General features: G+C 42.5%; 5 protein-coding genes across 6 annotated transcripts; 4 read left to right on the top strand and 1 right to left on the bottom strand.

The window, feature by feature from the left end:
- Positions 1–241: 241 nt before the first annotated feature.
- On the top strand, positions 242–2,298 carry LOC119127249 (gastrula zinc finger protein XlCGF57.1-like). The gene is made up of 2 exons (XM_037259132.1): positions 242–493; positions 890–2,298. The coding sequence occupies exons 1-2, from the start codon at positions 316–318 to the stop codon at positions 1,777–1,779; spliced, it is 1,068 nt and encodes a 355-aa protein (XP_037115027.1). The 5' UTR covers positions 242–315; the 3' UTR covers positions 1,780–2,298.
- A 331-nt stretch (positions 2,299–2,629) lies between these two features.
- Positions 2,630–4,905, bottom strand: LOC119127202 (zinc finger protein OZF-like). The gene is made up of 2 exons (XM_037259053.1): positions 4,769–4,905; positions 2,630–4,242 (listed from the first exon to the last, which is right to left on the bottom strand). Exons 1-2 carry the CDS (start codon positions 4,854–4,856, stop codon positions 2,738–2,740), a joined length of 1,593 nt encoding a protein of 530 aa, XP_037114948.1. The 5' UTR covers positions 4,857–4,905; the 3' UTR covers positions 2,630–2,737.
- A 608-nt stretch (positions 4,906–5,513) lies between these two features.
- Positions 5,514–8,077, top strand: LOC119127247 (gastrula zinc finger protein XlCGF8.2DB-like). Of its 2 annotated transcripts, none has more exons than XM_037259128.1 (3): positions 5,514–5,665; positions 6,067–6,273; positions 6,743–8,077. In XM_037259128.1, the coding sequence occupies exons 2-3, from the start codon at positions 6,237–6,239 to the stop codon at positions 7,825–7,827; spliced, it is 1,122 nt and encodes a 373-aa protein (XP_037115023.1). In that variant the 5' UTR covers positions 5,514–5,665; positions 6,067–6,236; the 3' UTR covers positions 7,828–8,077. The 2 variants fall into 2 exon arrangements, with proteins under 2 accessions (XP_037115023.1, XP_037115022.1); XM_037259127.1 differs by having other exon boundaries at positions 6,067–6,288; positions 6,752–8,077.
- Positions 8,078–8,103: 26 nt separating this feature from the next.
- On the top strand, positions 8,104–10,434 carry LOC119127262 (gastrula zinc finger protein XlCGF8.2DB-like). Its single transcript, XM_037259155.1, has 3 exons — positions 8,104–8,242; positions 9,028–9,298; positions 9,490–10,434. The coding sequence occupies exons 2-3, from the start codon at positions 9,262–9,264 to the stop codon at positions 10,401–10,403; spliced, it is 951 nt and encodes a 316-aa protein (XP_037115050.1). The 5' UTR covers positions 8,104–8,242; positions 9,028–9,261; the 3' UTR covers positions 10,404–10,434.
- A 520-nt stretch (positions 10,435–10,954) lies between these two features.
- Positions 10,955–13,852, top strand: LOC119127174 (tigger transposable element-derived protein 1-like). The gene is made up of 2 exons (XM_037258984.1): positions 10,955–11,134; positions 11,515–13,852. Exons 1-2 carry the CDS (start codon positions 11,089–11,091, stop codon positions 13,788–13,790), a joined length of 2,322 nt encoding a protein of 773 aa, XP_037114879.1. The 5' UTR covers positions 10,955–11,088; the 3' UTR covers positions 13,791–13,852.
- Positions 13,853–13,899: the final 47 nt, after the last annotated feature.

The following is a 13,899-nucleotide window of genomic DNA, read 5'->3' as shown; positions in this document are numbered from 1 at the left end:
TTTGTAATCATCAAATTTCAAGTGCCATAGTGTATGTTGTTTTGGTGCCTGTCACTTTCTCGAATATATTTGTTTTGCGTGAACGGGTGAGTTTTTAAGTTGGTTTATTTAGTTTATCTTCGATTAGCATTAGTTTACAGCACAGGTTTGACACATCCAAGATGGCGGATACGCATGCCACCAAAAATCCAACTCGCTCCAGGCGGGATCTATATTTGATGCCTATGCGTGGAAGAATTCACAACCGGAAGTTAGCATCATAGCACACGCGGTAGCTGAACGATTTGTGTTCTCGTACTGTCGTAAACATCAAAAATGTTGAAAGAGTTGGTAAGGGAGCGACTGATTTCGGCCGCCGACGAAATCTTCGGATTATTTGAAAAAACGATCGCATCGTACGAAGAGCAATTATGTCGAGTCAGAGAGGAGAGTGAGCGCCAACGACGACAACTGGAAGATGTTTGCAAGACTCAAATTGTCATTCGCATGGAAGGTATGTCCACTAAAATTTCACCTAAAACTCTGCCACTGTTTAGGGTATTAAGAACTACACAATCTTTTGTCTTACAAAAAGGTGCGGTCAAAGAAGTTAGATGAATTTATTGCAGTAAATTCCCGTTCCAAGGAAGATCTCATATCATTAGGTCATATTTTCTACAAACGGCGTGGTAAAACAAACAGACGGAAGCCATCTTGAGTCTCCGATTGAGCCAATCAAAACGGTTACTTGGCGTCACGTGACCGCCCTCCGTGTTTAAAATCAGATCGAATACAGGACAGGATACAACAATCAAAAGTTGAATAATTCATTCATCATCCGAACTAAGCATAAAAAACACTTTTCCTAGCCCATGTCAGCCAAACTGTTTTTGTTACTTTCATCATTTAGATGTCCAGTGGTCGCTTGCTCATCAGGCAGAACTTCCCTCACAGTTGCAAGAGCAGCAACAACAACTAGAGACCAGTGTGAGTGCTTTGCCACTGAATGGAGAATCTGTGGAAGAGTGCAAAGAGGAACCAACCGAGCTTTGGCATCACAGTCCCAGCGGAGACCCGCGTGAAAAACCAGCGCCTGAAGACCTCCAAACGCCACTCGTAAAAATTGAACGCATAGAAGAAGAAGAACCTTTGAGGAGGAACGCAGACTGCGAAGGTGACGACAGGCCAAAGAAACAAACTCCCTGCAAAAAGGAAACGATTCCCTGCAGAAAGAAAACAACTCGCGACAAAAAGAAAACAACTCCCAGCGAAAGGCACAAGTCTCAGAAATGCTCAGCAGGTAAAGAAATAACCCACAGCTGCTCAATTTGTCACAAAAGATTTTCTCGAGCCAGAGATAAGACAAGACACATGAAAACACACACAGGGGAAAAGCCTTTTTGCTGCACAGTTTGTAGCAAAACATTCTTTCGAAAGGATCAGATGGAAGAACACGCAAGAAGGCACACTGGGGAAAAACCCTACGGCTGCTTCGTTTGTGGTGCAGACTTTGTTCGAAAACTACATTTGGATATGCACATGAGAATCCACACAGGAGAAAAACCCTTCGGCTGTTCAGATTGTGGTGCAAAGTTTGCTTGGAAAGCAAGTTTGGATATACACATGAGAACCCACACAGGAGAAAAACCCTTTCCTTGCTCGACATGCGGGAAACGATTCACGACCAAGACGAACTGTGGAATGCACATGAGAGTACACACAAGAGAAAAACCTTTTCCTTGTTTTGACTGTGATGAAAGGTTTGCTCATAAATTTGACGCTACACATGCGGACACATGAAAAGTAAAACTTTTTTTTTTTATTTCTGAAGAAGAGTAAATGCTGTTTAGCTGTGTTGTACCAATGTGGGGCAATACTTGTATGAGCCATGTTTTGATTTTGGGCCTCTATATTTTTCAATATAGTTAGTTATTTTGATTTGACTTTTGTAGTTTAATTTCTCTTCCACCTGAACCATTAGTTCCAGTTTGTTATAATTGTTTGTTTTTTTAAAGCTTTGTTTTTAGTGTAGTTTCAGTAATATTTTGTTTTTTGTAAAATGGGGAGTATTTGTGAAGTTCAAGTTAAAAAAAACGTCGTGTAATAAAGTGACTACTATTCTCTAACAACTCTTCCTTCCTCTGCACAGCAGAACCAAAACAGACGCATTTCAAATGTACCCAGAAAGCTCAAGTATGATTTGACTTTTTCCATGATAAAACTTTACTTTTTTTTTTAGTCACTGGATCCTTTCATTTCTGTCTCTCCTTATCCTTCACACACTCCGTTTCCACCTCACCATTCAGAATGAGCCGCCACTGGCCCAAATGAGTACTGTCATTTTTCCAGAGCCAATAATGCTGTGCACACGTTTATGGACGTTAGCACGCATACACACTTTGCACAACACGTACAAAAATCCAGAACATATCGGTGTCCCGGATTTTATTTTATTTTTTTTCCCAGGACCGACCATGAAAATGCGGGACAAAATCCGGGACAGGTGAAAACGCTACTTGAATAAGTTGAATAACTGGAGTCTCTAGGAAAACACTGTGACGTCACCTACCCGCCATATTCTTAGATAGATAGATAGATAGATAGATAGATAGATAGATAGATAGATTACAAAAGAATACACAAGAGTGGCTTGCAGTGAAAGATGAATGTTTTTAATGCCTTTTGAACCGTACATGCTATTTACATGTTGAGTACACATTGAAAAAAATGATACTGCATGTTTTCATCTCATGACTTTTTATTCCGTCTCTGTGCTGTGTTTTCGCATGTGCTCAATCAAACTGCCCTTGTGAGCATAGCTTTCACCACATGCTGGGCAACTCAAGGGTCTTCCCGTGTGAATGCTCATATGTGTGACCACATGGTTCATTTGAGAGAATGTTTGATCACAAATTGAGCAACTGTAGAGTTTTTCTTCCGTGTGTTTACTCATGTGTGATTGCATCCCACCTTTTTGAGAGAATGATTTACCACAAACAGAGCAATTGAACAGTTTTTCCCCCGTGTGTGTTCGCATGTGTGTTGCCAGATGTGGCTTTTGAGAGAACATTTTACCACAAGTGGAGCAACTATAAGGTTTCTCTCCCGTGTGCGTTCTCGTGTGCGATACCAGATGTTGCTTTTGGGAGAAGATTTTACCACAAGTCGAGCAACTGTAAGGTTTTTCTCCCGTGTGTCTTCTCATGTGTGTCGCCATCGCCGCTCTATGAGAGAAGGTTCGGCCACAAGTTGAGCAACTGAAAGGTTTTTCCCCCGTGTGTTTTCTCATGTGTGATAGCATACTTCCCTTCTGGCAGAATGTTCGACTGCAAAATGAGCAACTAAAAGGTTTTTCTCCTGTGTGTAGACGCACGTGTCCGAGCATCGTTCCCTTCTGAGCAAATTCTTTCCCGCAATGTGAGCACTTAAAGGGTTTTTCTCCCGTGTGCATTCTCATGTGTGCTTGCATACTTCCTTTTTGCGAGAACGTTTTACTGCACACTGAGCATTTGAAGGGTTTCTCTCCCGTGTGTATTCTCACGTGTTCCACCAGTGATCCCTTTTGAGAAAATTCTTTACCACAATGTGAGCAACTGAAGGCTTTTTTCCCTGTGTGTGTCCTCATGTGTCTGACCAATTTTGTTTTATTAGCGACTCCTTTACCACAAACTGAGCAGGTGCAATGTTTTTTACGCGTTCCTGACGTCTTGTTCCTCGCCGCTCTTTCAGAAGTTTTCAACTGCATGTCGTCACCTTCCGTGTCTGGGATGCTCCGCCGAGGTTCTTCAATGTCGTCACTTTCTGACAGCGGCGCTAAGAGGTTGTCTAGCGGCGGTCGTCCACTTGGACTGCGATGCTGAATTTGTGTGCACTCCAGCGGTTCGTCTATGTCATCTTCTCTCTTCACATCGACGCCAGTCAGTGGCAAGTTGTTGACGTCAGCCTTTTCCTCTTCCTCCTTCATGTGGAAGGGCTGCAGCTTCTTCCACTCCAAGCTGGAGCTCCCCCACTGCTGTTGAGGTGGAAGTTCTACTGTTGTCACGCATTGTGGTGAGCTGCTGCCGAGAAGCTGCGATAACTCGGGCAGTTTTTCTTTGACTCTTTTGTCGTATTCGCTCTTCACAATGTCAACAGTCGGTGGTAACTTTGTTACATTGCCCCCCTCCTCTTCCACTTTAATCTGGCAGGGCAAAGGATCTTGTGCTTCCTCCTTAACATGTGGGGGCATAGATTCCTCTTGGTACCCAATCGGCTGCTGGGCATCTGGAGAACACACAAAGAACACATGGTAGGACTTTCAAACAAAATCATCAATGTGATGTAAATTGAACGATTGACCTGCAGCTGGTGCGGTTGCTTGTGTCTCTTAATTTGCTTGCTATGCATTTTTTAAGTCACAACATTTTACAACTTTGGTATTATTTATCCATCCATTTTCCAAAAGTAATTAAAAATGATTAATGACATTATTATAAAACAGAAATTGGCAGAATTTCACCAGTTGTATAGATATAACATTCTTGATATTCATCACTTGAAAATAATAATTGATACGACGAGATTTTAGTCATAACAATTCTAGTCACTAGAATCATGTTTAAATAATTTAAGTAGAATTATCTTAAAAATATTTATCTGATAATGCGAGTCTCGTGCAAATCCATCTTTGACAATATACGTATTTTTGATTTGATAAATCGCATCTATTATCGCGAACGCTCGTACCAGAATCACAAAAATCTTAAGTTTTTAGTTCTTAAATATGTTAAGAGAAGATTAGCAACCAGACCTTGGAGAATTTGAGAAGAAAAATCAGTTTCACGTTGACTCTCCTTGTCCTCTCTTGCAGGACAAAGTTCCATTTTTGACATTTTCATGTAGTTGGAGGATTTCACCGCTTCGTCCACTCGAGGCGACACCAACTTCCGCATTCTATTCTTCAGTGGTGGAATAAAACATCTTTGACGCTGCACGAGCACCACCTTGTGGCGATATTTATTGATACCCAAAAGTGTCAAAATGAAAATAATGCACGAATATGGCATGAGCTATTTCATTTTTCATCATAGTGTATTTATTTATCAATTTCAGTTTTTATTTGATTAACTTTTTAAAAAAATATATTTTGACTCTCCAGTGCCTTGCGATTTTAGCGACCCTGGTAACAAAAATCAAAACAAAAAACAGAAAGTAAAGCTTAATTTGGTGAGTAGTTCATATTGCGGTGGAAAATTGGGCTAGCAAATAAAAAAAATGTTTCGAGACTTTGTTTTGATGGATTTAAAGAAACAGAAACCACTTGTTGGAAATTTAAGAAAACAAGTCAAAGATAAAATTATCTGACATTTGTAGTACAAGTATGTAACAAGTGCTTATTTTTAAGGGCAACCAATCTGACCAAAATATGTGCAAAACGCAATCTTTTTTTTTTGTGAAAAGCAGTAATTGTTGCAGATCAATAGATGGCGGTAATGAAATATTACAGTTTGCAACCACCGTTAAACACCAAGACGAACGAGCCGTTTGTCCCGCCCTTGTGTGACAATGCGCATGCGCAAACCCGACATGCAAAAACAGACGAAACCAGATAAAACTCGAGGAAAAATGAAACAATGATCAATTTCCCAGCGAGTGATTGAAGTTCTGTTTCCCTAATAGGATGCTAAAAAGACCCACAACAGTTTTGGTGGGTTTCTTCTAGTCCTATTCTAATTGTGTTTGTAATGTTTACGTTCGTGTATGATAGCTAATGCTAACGTAACTGTGGCGACGAGGCTGAATTAAGTGTCAATATTTGTTAATTCGATGTACATCAACAAATTTAATTCTCACTAGGTCATTTTTTTTCTTTTGATTTTGCTCGCATTTGTAGTCCGAACGTTGCAATGCTGTTTGCAGCAACCCTGACAAGTTGATGCTGCTGAAGATTAAACAAACTTGTGCTCTGCAGCGCTTTTATTTGTGCCTTTTTGGGACGAATCTATATACAAGGTGTCGTTTTACGTGGGCACAGGTGGTTGAAACAATTGTATTCCCGATTCTTAATAATTTACACCAACAACAAAAAAGTACTATTCATATTTTCAGGTGGTGGTGGTGATCAAGAGGCTCCAGAGCTCTCCCACTTTAAAGAGGAAGTGGAGGAGGCTAATGATGTCATCAAATTGCCGGTGATTTGGTGGAGAGTAAAGAAGAGAAAGGACAAACAACCCAAGGTGTCACGGCTTCCAATTCCAAGTAGAGGACCAACACTCAACATGGAAGAACCTTTGAGGAGCAGCACAGAATGTAAAGGTGACAGCAAACAGTCAAAATGCTCAGAAAAGGCAACAAGGAAACCCCATACATAAATACCACATTACTTGCTCAGTTTATGGTAAAGGTATTAAACACATAGAGGAGAAAATCACTTTATTGCTCTTTTAGTTGCGGAAGCCACTCTATGTTCAGAAACATAACTTATGGGCAGTGAACCCTGTGTGAGCTAAACCAGAGACTCCGAACCATAGAAATCACCAGGTGTGCTGCAGGATATTGCCCAATTTGGTTTGAAAGTCCTTATTCGGGTTCAACTCGACGACATGAATCGTTATTATTCTTAGCGGTTGAGACGGTATCGTCATGATTTCAGTATATGCGCTTCTTGTTTGAGGTTTATTTGTTTTACAATGTAAAACATGTGCTCTGGCTAAAGAAAGGTTGGGAAATCCTTATCCAAACTGTTTGTCTTTTTTGCGACATGTCCTGATTGGTCGTCCGATAGAACGTCCTGCGCAGTCGTCCGTCCCCATTAAAGAGGAAAAGGAGGAGGCCGCTATAAGCAAATCGCCACTGACTGGGGTCTCAGTGAAAAGCGAAGACAACAACGAACGACCCGAGCGGTCACAAATTCAACATCGCAGTCCAAGTTGGAACCAACGTGGAGGGCCACCATCAGATGACCACTTTACTCCACTGTCAGACTGTGACAACATAGAAGAACCTTTGAGGAGCAATGCAGACTGTGCAGGTGACGACAAACTGTCAAAACACTCTAAAACGGAGACAACTCTTGGCAACAAGAACAATTTACAAAGACACGAAAAACGTGTTACCTGCTCAGTTTGCAGTAAAAGTTACACCAAAAAATCAACATTGAATCGACACATGAGAACACATACGGGGGAAAAACCCTTTAGTTGCTCCGTTTGTGGTGCAGCATTCTCGAGAAAACAAAGTATGCTAACGCACATGAGAACCCACACGGGAGAGACACCCTTTTGTTGCTCAGTTTGCGGCAAAAGCTGCGTTACAAAACAAACTTTGGAAACGCACATGAGAATACACACAGGAGAAAAACCCTACAGTTGCTCATTTTGTGGTAAAGAATTTGCTCGAAGTGGACCAATGCTGAGACACACGAGGATACACACAGGAGAAAAACCTTTCAGTTGCTCAGTTTGCAATAAAACCTTCTCTCAGAAAGGAAGCATGCAGTCGCACATGAGAACACACACAGGAGAAAAACCCTTTCGGTGCTCAACTTGTGGTAAAACGTTCTCCCAAAAAGAAAACATGATGACGCACATGAGAACACACACAGGAGAAAAACCTTTTAGTTGCTCGGTTTGCGGTAAAGCATTCACTCAAAAAGGAAGCATGGAATCACACATGACGGGACACACAGGCCTTAAACCCTTTAGTTGCTCAACTTGTGGCAAAACCTTCTCTAAAAAGCCACATCTGGTATCACACGTGAGAACCCACACGGGAGAGAAACCCTTTAGTTGCGTAGTGTGTGGTGAAAGCTATGCTCATAGTGCTAGTTTGACTCAACACATGCGGAAACACAACACTGAGGAAGCATAACTGTCGAATCGGGTGAAGTCATCTGTGTTATTCAAGACTGACTATAACAACATGGGATTTCATTTTCTTCTCAGAATGTAAACATTTGTTGTGGTCGGTACAGTAGTAGTATAAAATATCACAAGTCTATGTGATATCACGAATGTTGTGCCCATAATGATTTGCAATATTACAAAAAAAATGTGATAATTATATGGAAATATTAAAGCCTTGGGACAAAAAAAATAAAATACTGTCTCTTTAAGATTTACGCCGGTGCCGTATGGCCTGCGCTGGTAAAACACTGCGCATGCGCATACAACCTACATGCAAAAAGGAAATGTGCGGAAAAAAGAATGAATTTAGGACCTCAAAGTTACAAATTCTTGCTTGTTTATCAACAAGAACTGGATTTTAGGAAACCGCAACAGTTTTGGTGGGTCCACTTGTCTTATTCTTATTCCGCTAGTAATTTTTGACGTGTATGGATGCTGGCTTAATGCTAACAACGAAGAGAATGTAAAAATGTAATTGGGTTTATTTAGATTTACAGTTCGAGTCATTGCTCTTTTGATGTGTCGTACCGGGGAATTGTCTTCCATGTTTGGTCGTTCCCGTTCGAAGTTGAGACTTGAAGAGAAGAATGTGTGTTTAAGGAGAGGCCTGCACGAAACCGTAGAAAACCCAAACCATGACAGGAGAGGGCGCCATATTGCCACCCACGTTGAAAAAAATGTTACAAATATATTTTTCGACAGAAACACAACAGTCAAATATAGTTTGTGAAACTGAGACTGTCCTCACAATAAATAGAACATAGATGTTAAAACGACATTAAAAAAGTGCTTTCCGAACGGGTTGCAATTTTCGACTCCAACTTTTTATTATTATTGTTATTATTATTGTTTCTCTGTTTGAAGCCATGTTTAGAATTTAAATGAACATTAGGTCAGGTGTTTTTTTAAACATCTATACGGGGATGTGAGCTGCACAATATACCATTTTGACAAAACACGCCCAGAATTGACCTAAACTAATGCAAGGCAATTGGAGGATAGACGGATCTTGTTTCACGGTATGGCGTTTAATAACGACATATATTTAACCAGTGACAAAGTAGCGCAGCCACTTAAAGACTTGCCCAGTTTTTGATTAATAAACATTAATATTCAATAGTCAAGCATATCTCTGTTTTTAATTTCCATTTCTTGTAATCAAAAGATCCACGGTAGAGCAGTTGCTAGGGAAACAAAATGGAGATGTGATCTGCAGACACTGCTTTATCTCAAGGAAGAACTTCTCATCTCGGGATACTCCAGAGCCTTCGCGCGTTAAAGAGGAAGAAGCAGCCGGATGTCGGCAAGTCACCACTGACTGGTGTCTCTGGAGGGTGACGACAACCAAGGCAAATCACCTGAGTGGTCACACTGCTTTATCATCACAGTCGGTGAAGATATGGAAAAACCTCCGAGAAGCAATGCAGACAGTGAAGGTAACAACAAATGTCTTTTTTTTTTTTGTCATTCTCCTTTATTTATTTTTTTAGCAAATAGGACGAGTGGTCCACAAACAAATAGTCTGTACTTAGGCTAGCAACCAATATATTTAAAAATGCCTGCTTTGAAAAAAATCACATACTTTGGCTCTGATGGTCTAAATTACGTTGGTGTTGTTGTCCTGCAGACATCCAGCCGCTGATTGCTTATCAGGAAGAACTTCCCCCTCATCCACCACACGTTAAAGATGAACAGGAAGAGCCGATGCCCCTCCGCATAAAAGAACAAAAGGTTCAGTTCCACATTAAGGAGGAAGAGCAAGAGACCGATGTCAGCAAGTTGCCTCTGATTGTTGCCTTTGTGAAAAAAGAAGACGATGAAGACGAACCAGCCGAGTGGTCCCAGCTTCACCCTCACGGCCCGAGTGGAGGTGCGCCATCAGACGACGTCTCGGGACCACTGTCAGACATTAACGAGACACAAGAACCTTTGGGGAGGGACACGGACTCTGAAAGTGACGGCAAACAGTTGACAGGCTCTGAAAACGAGACGAGTGGCGGCATCAAAGAAACTTCTCAAACGTGTAAAAAACGTGTTACCTGCTCTGTTTGTAGTAAACGTTTTGCCACAAAACAAACTTTAATAACACACATGAGAACACACACAGGAGAAAAACCCTTCAGTTGCTCATTTTGTGGGAAGGAATTTTCTCAAAAAGGACCAATGCTGAGGCACATAAGAGTCCACACAGGAGAGAAACCTTTTAGTTGCTCGGTTTGCAGTAAAACATTCTCGCAAAAGGGAAGTATAGAATTACATATGAGAACACACACAGGAGAAAAACCCTTTCGGTGCTCAACTTGTGGCAAAACATTCTCTCAGAAAGAAAATATGGTAACGCATATGAGAAAACACACAGGAGAAAAACCCTTCCGCTGCTCAGATTGTGGTAAAATGTTCTCTCGGAAGGAACATGTGCTGACGCACATGAGAACACATACAGGGGGGATACCCTTTACTTGCTCGGTGTGTGGAGAAAGTTATGGTCATCGGGCCAGTTTAACTGAGCACATGCGCAAACACAACACAGAAAGCAAATAAATGTTTTCCTGTTGCTTGTCATGGCTCAAAAGTGATGAGTTGCTCAATGTGTGACATGAATGAACTAAATACTTTGCTTTATAATAATTCACGTAATCATTTACCAAATTTGGTCAAAGAAAACTATTTTGAGTCACTAGACAAGAAGTCTTTTATTCATTACAGTGAGACATTTTTTTTCTATAGTTCTTTTATTGAAAACTTTATACAATAAATGTCTTTATAGAAACATCCATCCACCCTTTAGCCTTTTTAGATAAATTATTGTTAATACATATCAGTAACCTCACGTTGCTTTGAGCACTAGTGTTCAGCTTGTCCTTTTACATTTCTTTTGTTCAAAGGAATGTTTTTTTGCCATGCCCTGACATTTATTTCGCTATACTTAAAAAAAGCAAACTATGATGCACGTTACTTAGTCATAATCCATAGTATTGTAATATCAGTGTCAGGTTTATTACCGTACAGCAGAAGGGAGCGGTTTTTCTGTTTTGTGGTCGTCTTCAAAGCCGCCGCAAGATGGCAGCCGAGCAATAGTTGTCGTGAAAACACCATCGAAGAAGAAGAGGGCGGTCGTTAGCAAAGTGTCGAAAACAACACAAAAACGACGCAAAAAAACAGTTAAATAGATTGGTGTGAGGAAGAAAAAAAAATCCAAAACAGCTTATGACTGTTTAACCATACAATGGCGACAAACGAAGAAAACCAGCACCAGCAAAGACGAACGGAAGGTGAGAATCTCAAAATGTGCACCAAAGGTCTGCCCACTGCTCTTTTACCATTTACATTATTGATCACAAAATATCAGCTATGCGATTGGAGACAAAAGCAAACACGTGGATGAGCGGATATTTTTTTTGTCAGTGCAGAAAAAAACGTTACACAGACGGCATTTTTCAACACGATTTAAAATAGTCACTTAGTTAATATACAGTAGCATGAATGGTTTTCCTCGTTGGTCCGAACAGTGAGATGTTTCTTTCACAAAGTTTATTTTGAAACTCGTTGAAATCAACATCAGGCGTGAAGCGACGCATGCACCGTATAAACTCCAGATATATATACCCCCCTTAAATATAAGAATTATAATGGAAATGCTTGTGCCCTGCAGACATCCAGCAGCTGATTGGTCACCAGGAGGAGGTCTCCCCTCAGCAGCTCATCATTAAAGATGAGGAAGAGGATTCATGGCTTTCCCACGAGGAAGAGGAGGATGGGCAGTCTCCTTACATTAAAGTGGAAGTGTTGGAGGCTGACGTCAGCAAGTTTCCACGAACCGGTGAGACCGTGAAGAGTGAAAAGGATGATGGCGATCCACCAGAGCGCTCATGGCGTCATCACGTGACGACAGAAACGGACGGAGACGGCCCTGTGGGAGCGCCGCCCGACAGCCTCTTGGCTCCACTATCAGACAGTGACGACATCCAAGTGACAAGCGATTCCGACTCTGAATGCTGGAAAACGGACCCGACTTTTAACTCCAAGCAAAGTTGTCACCTTAAACGGAGCAAAGCCAAACGTTTCCGATGCACCGTTTGCAGTCAAAGATTTCTTCGGGAAAAGCATTTGACGAGACACACGAGAACGCACACGGGAGAAATACTTCGTTGCTCGGCTTGTTTTAAAGGGTTCCTGCATAAGCACGCTTTAATCAAACACACGCTGATGCATTCGGAAGCGAGAGCCGCTCGTTGTTCCGTCTGGGGAAAAGGCTTCATTCAAAAGCCAAACGCAGCGACGCCCGTGTTGACGAGCGACCCCGCTCTTCTTACAAACGACCCCGTTAACAACCACATTGTTTCGGATGATCCTCGTGTGAGGTCACCCGCGGTGCTCGACTGGGTCAACAGTCACCAGACAAATGCAGAATGCTCGGCCGCGACGTCCCTCGCGCATTGTGAACGTTCGCAGAGCGAGTCAGATAATTCCGGCGGCGCCTTAGCCCCGAGCACGTCCCCGACGCAAGTGAAAATGATTAAGAGGTCCGTTCGTTTGACTGTGGAACAGAAGAAGGAAATAATAGCTGAACACGAAAGCGGCGTGCGCGTTTGCGATCTGGCAACGCAGTTTGGTTTGGCCAAATCCACCGTTTGTACAATTCTTAAAAACAAAGCGTCAATAAAGGCAGCCGACGTGGCTAAAGGAGTGACTCTTTTGACAAAGCAACGGCCGCAAATTCTCGAAGAGGTGGAGAAACTATTGCTCCTGTGGGTCAACGTCAAAGAGCTCGCCGGCGACGGCGTGAGGGCCGCCGCAGTCATTGAAAAGGCAAAGCAGTTGCACAGCGACTTGGTAGCCGGCGCACAGAGTGCCAGTCGGGTCCAATGCGACAAGTTCAAAGCCAGTCGAGGCTGGTTTGATAATTTCATCAAGCGGAGCGGAATCCGAAGCATTCGCCACGACCAGGATGTCGCCGGTTTAAACCAAAAGGCCGCTGAGAAATTTGCCGCTCAGTTTGAAAGGTTTGTGACGAGCGAAGGCTACCTCCCCAATCAAGTTTTTAGTTTAGGCCAAGCGGGCTTGTTTTGGAGAAAAATGCCCAGAAGGACGTCCCTGACCAAAGAGGAGAAGGCGCGGCCGGGGCATAAGCCCATGAAGGACAAGTTGACGCTTTTGCTCTGTGCCAACGCAAGCGGCGATTGTCAACTCAAGCCGCTTTTAGTCTACCACTCGGAAAATCCTCGCGCATTTAAGAGCAACCGCGTGGTGAAGGCCGAGCTGCCCGTCATGTGGAGAGCAAATCCCAAAATTAGGGTCACGCGCCTTTTTTTCACCGAGTGGGTGACTCAAGTCTTTGCGCCGGCTGTCAAGACGTATCTTGAGGAGAACGCTTTGCCCCTCAAATGTCTCCTCGTACTGGACAAAGCGCCTGCTCATCCTCCCAGTTTGGAAGAAGACCTGGACATTGAATACAACTTCATAAAAGTCCAATCGCTGCCATCCAACACGACTCTTTTGCTTCAGCCCATGGGTCAGGAGGTCGCCACTCATTTCAGGAAATTGTATACCAAGGCACTTTTCTCCAGATGTTTTCAGGTCACAAAGGGCACCGATCTTGCCCTGACCAATTTTTGGAGGGACCACTTCAACATTTTTCACTGCATCCACATCATCGACGAGGTCTGGAGGGAGATCTCTCATCGCACGTTGCAATCTGCTTGGAAGAAACTTTGGCCATCTTATGCAGAAGGGAGAGGCTTGGACGGCCTCGACTTTGAGGAGGAGGCCGTGGTGGATGAAATTGTGTCCATTGGCAGATCTATGGGCTTGGAGGTTGACAGGCAAGATGTTGAAGAGCTGGTGGAGGAGCAGATGGAAGATCACCACAAAGAACTCACCACTGAGGAACTTCTTGAGCTGCAGAGGGAACAAATCAAAAGCTACTAACCAAGAGAATTCATCAAAGGAAGATGAAGTGAGAAACTTGGTTTAATACATTAAAAAAAAAACACCTACAGTGTAGTGTCTCATTTTATTTGCGGGCCGGATTGTAGTC

This window comes from Syngnathus acus, chromosome 9, assembly GCF_901709675.1.
Source record: "Syngnathus acus chromosome 9, fSynAcu1.2, whole genome shotgun sequence".
NCBI classification, from domain to species: Eukaryota; Metazoa; Chordata; class Actinopteri; order Syngnathiformes; family Syngnathidae; genus Syngnathus; species Syngnathus acus.
The sequence above is the reverse complement of the archived record's forward strand: the minus strand, read 5'-3'. Positions and strand labels throughout refer to the sequence as shown.

Coding starts and splice junctions, on each gene's coding strand:
- LOC119127249 (XM_037259132.1), top strand. CDS start 316: ATGTTGAAAGAGTTGGTAAGGGAGCGACTGATTTCGGCCGCCGACGAA. Junction 494..889: donor AATTGTCATTCGCATGGAAG/GTATGTCCACTA, acceptor TTCATCATTTAG/ATGTCCAGTGGTCGCTTGCT.
- LOC119127202 (XM_037259053.1), bottom strand. CDS start 4,856: ATGAAAATGTCAAAAATGGAACTTTGTCCTGCAAGAGAGGACAAGGAG. Junction 4,243..4,768: donor TTCTTCTCAAATTCTCCAAG/GTCTGGTTGCTA, acceptor TGTGTTCTCCAG/ATGCCCAGCAGCCGATTGGG.
- LOC119127247 (XM_037259127.1), top strand. CDS start 6,237: ATGGAAGAACCTTTGAGGAGCAGCACAGAATGTAAAGGTGACAGCAAA. Junction 6,289..6,751: donor TAAAGGTGACAGCAAACAGT/CAAAATGCTCAG, acceptor TAGAACGTCCTG/CGCAGTCGTCCGTCCCCATT.
- LOC119127262 (XM_037259155.1), top strand. CDS start 9,262: ATGGAAAAACCTCCGAGAAGCAATGCAGACAGTGAAG. Junction 9,299..9,489: donor AAGCAATGCAGACAGTGAAG/GTAACAACAAAT, acceptor GTTGTCCTGCAG/ACATCCAGCCGCTGATTGCT.
- LOC119127174 (XM_037258984.1), top strand. CDS start 11,089: ATGGCGACAAACGAAGAAAACCAGCACCAGCAAAGACGAACGGAAG. Junction 11,135..11,514: donor CCAGCAAAGACGAACGGAAG/GTGAGAATCTCA, acceptor TGTGCCCTGCAG/ACATCCAGCAGCTGATTGGT.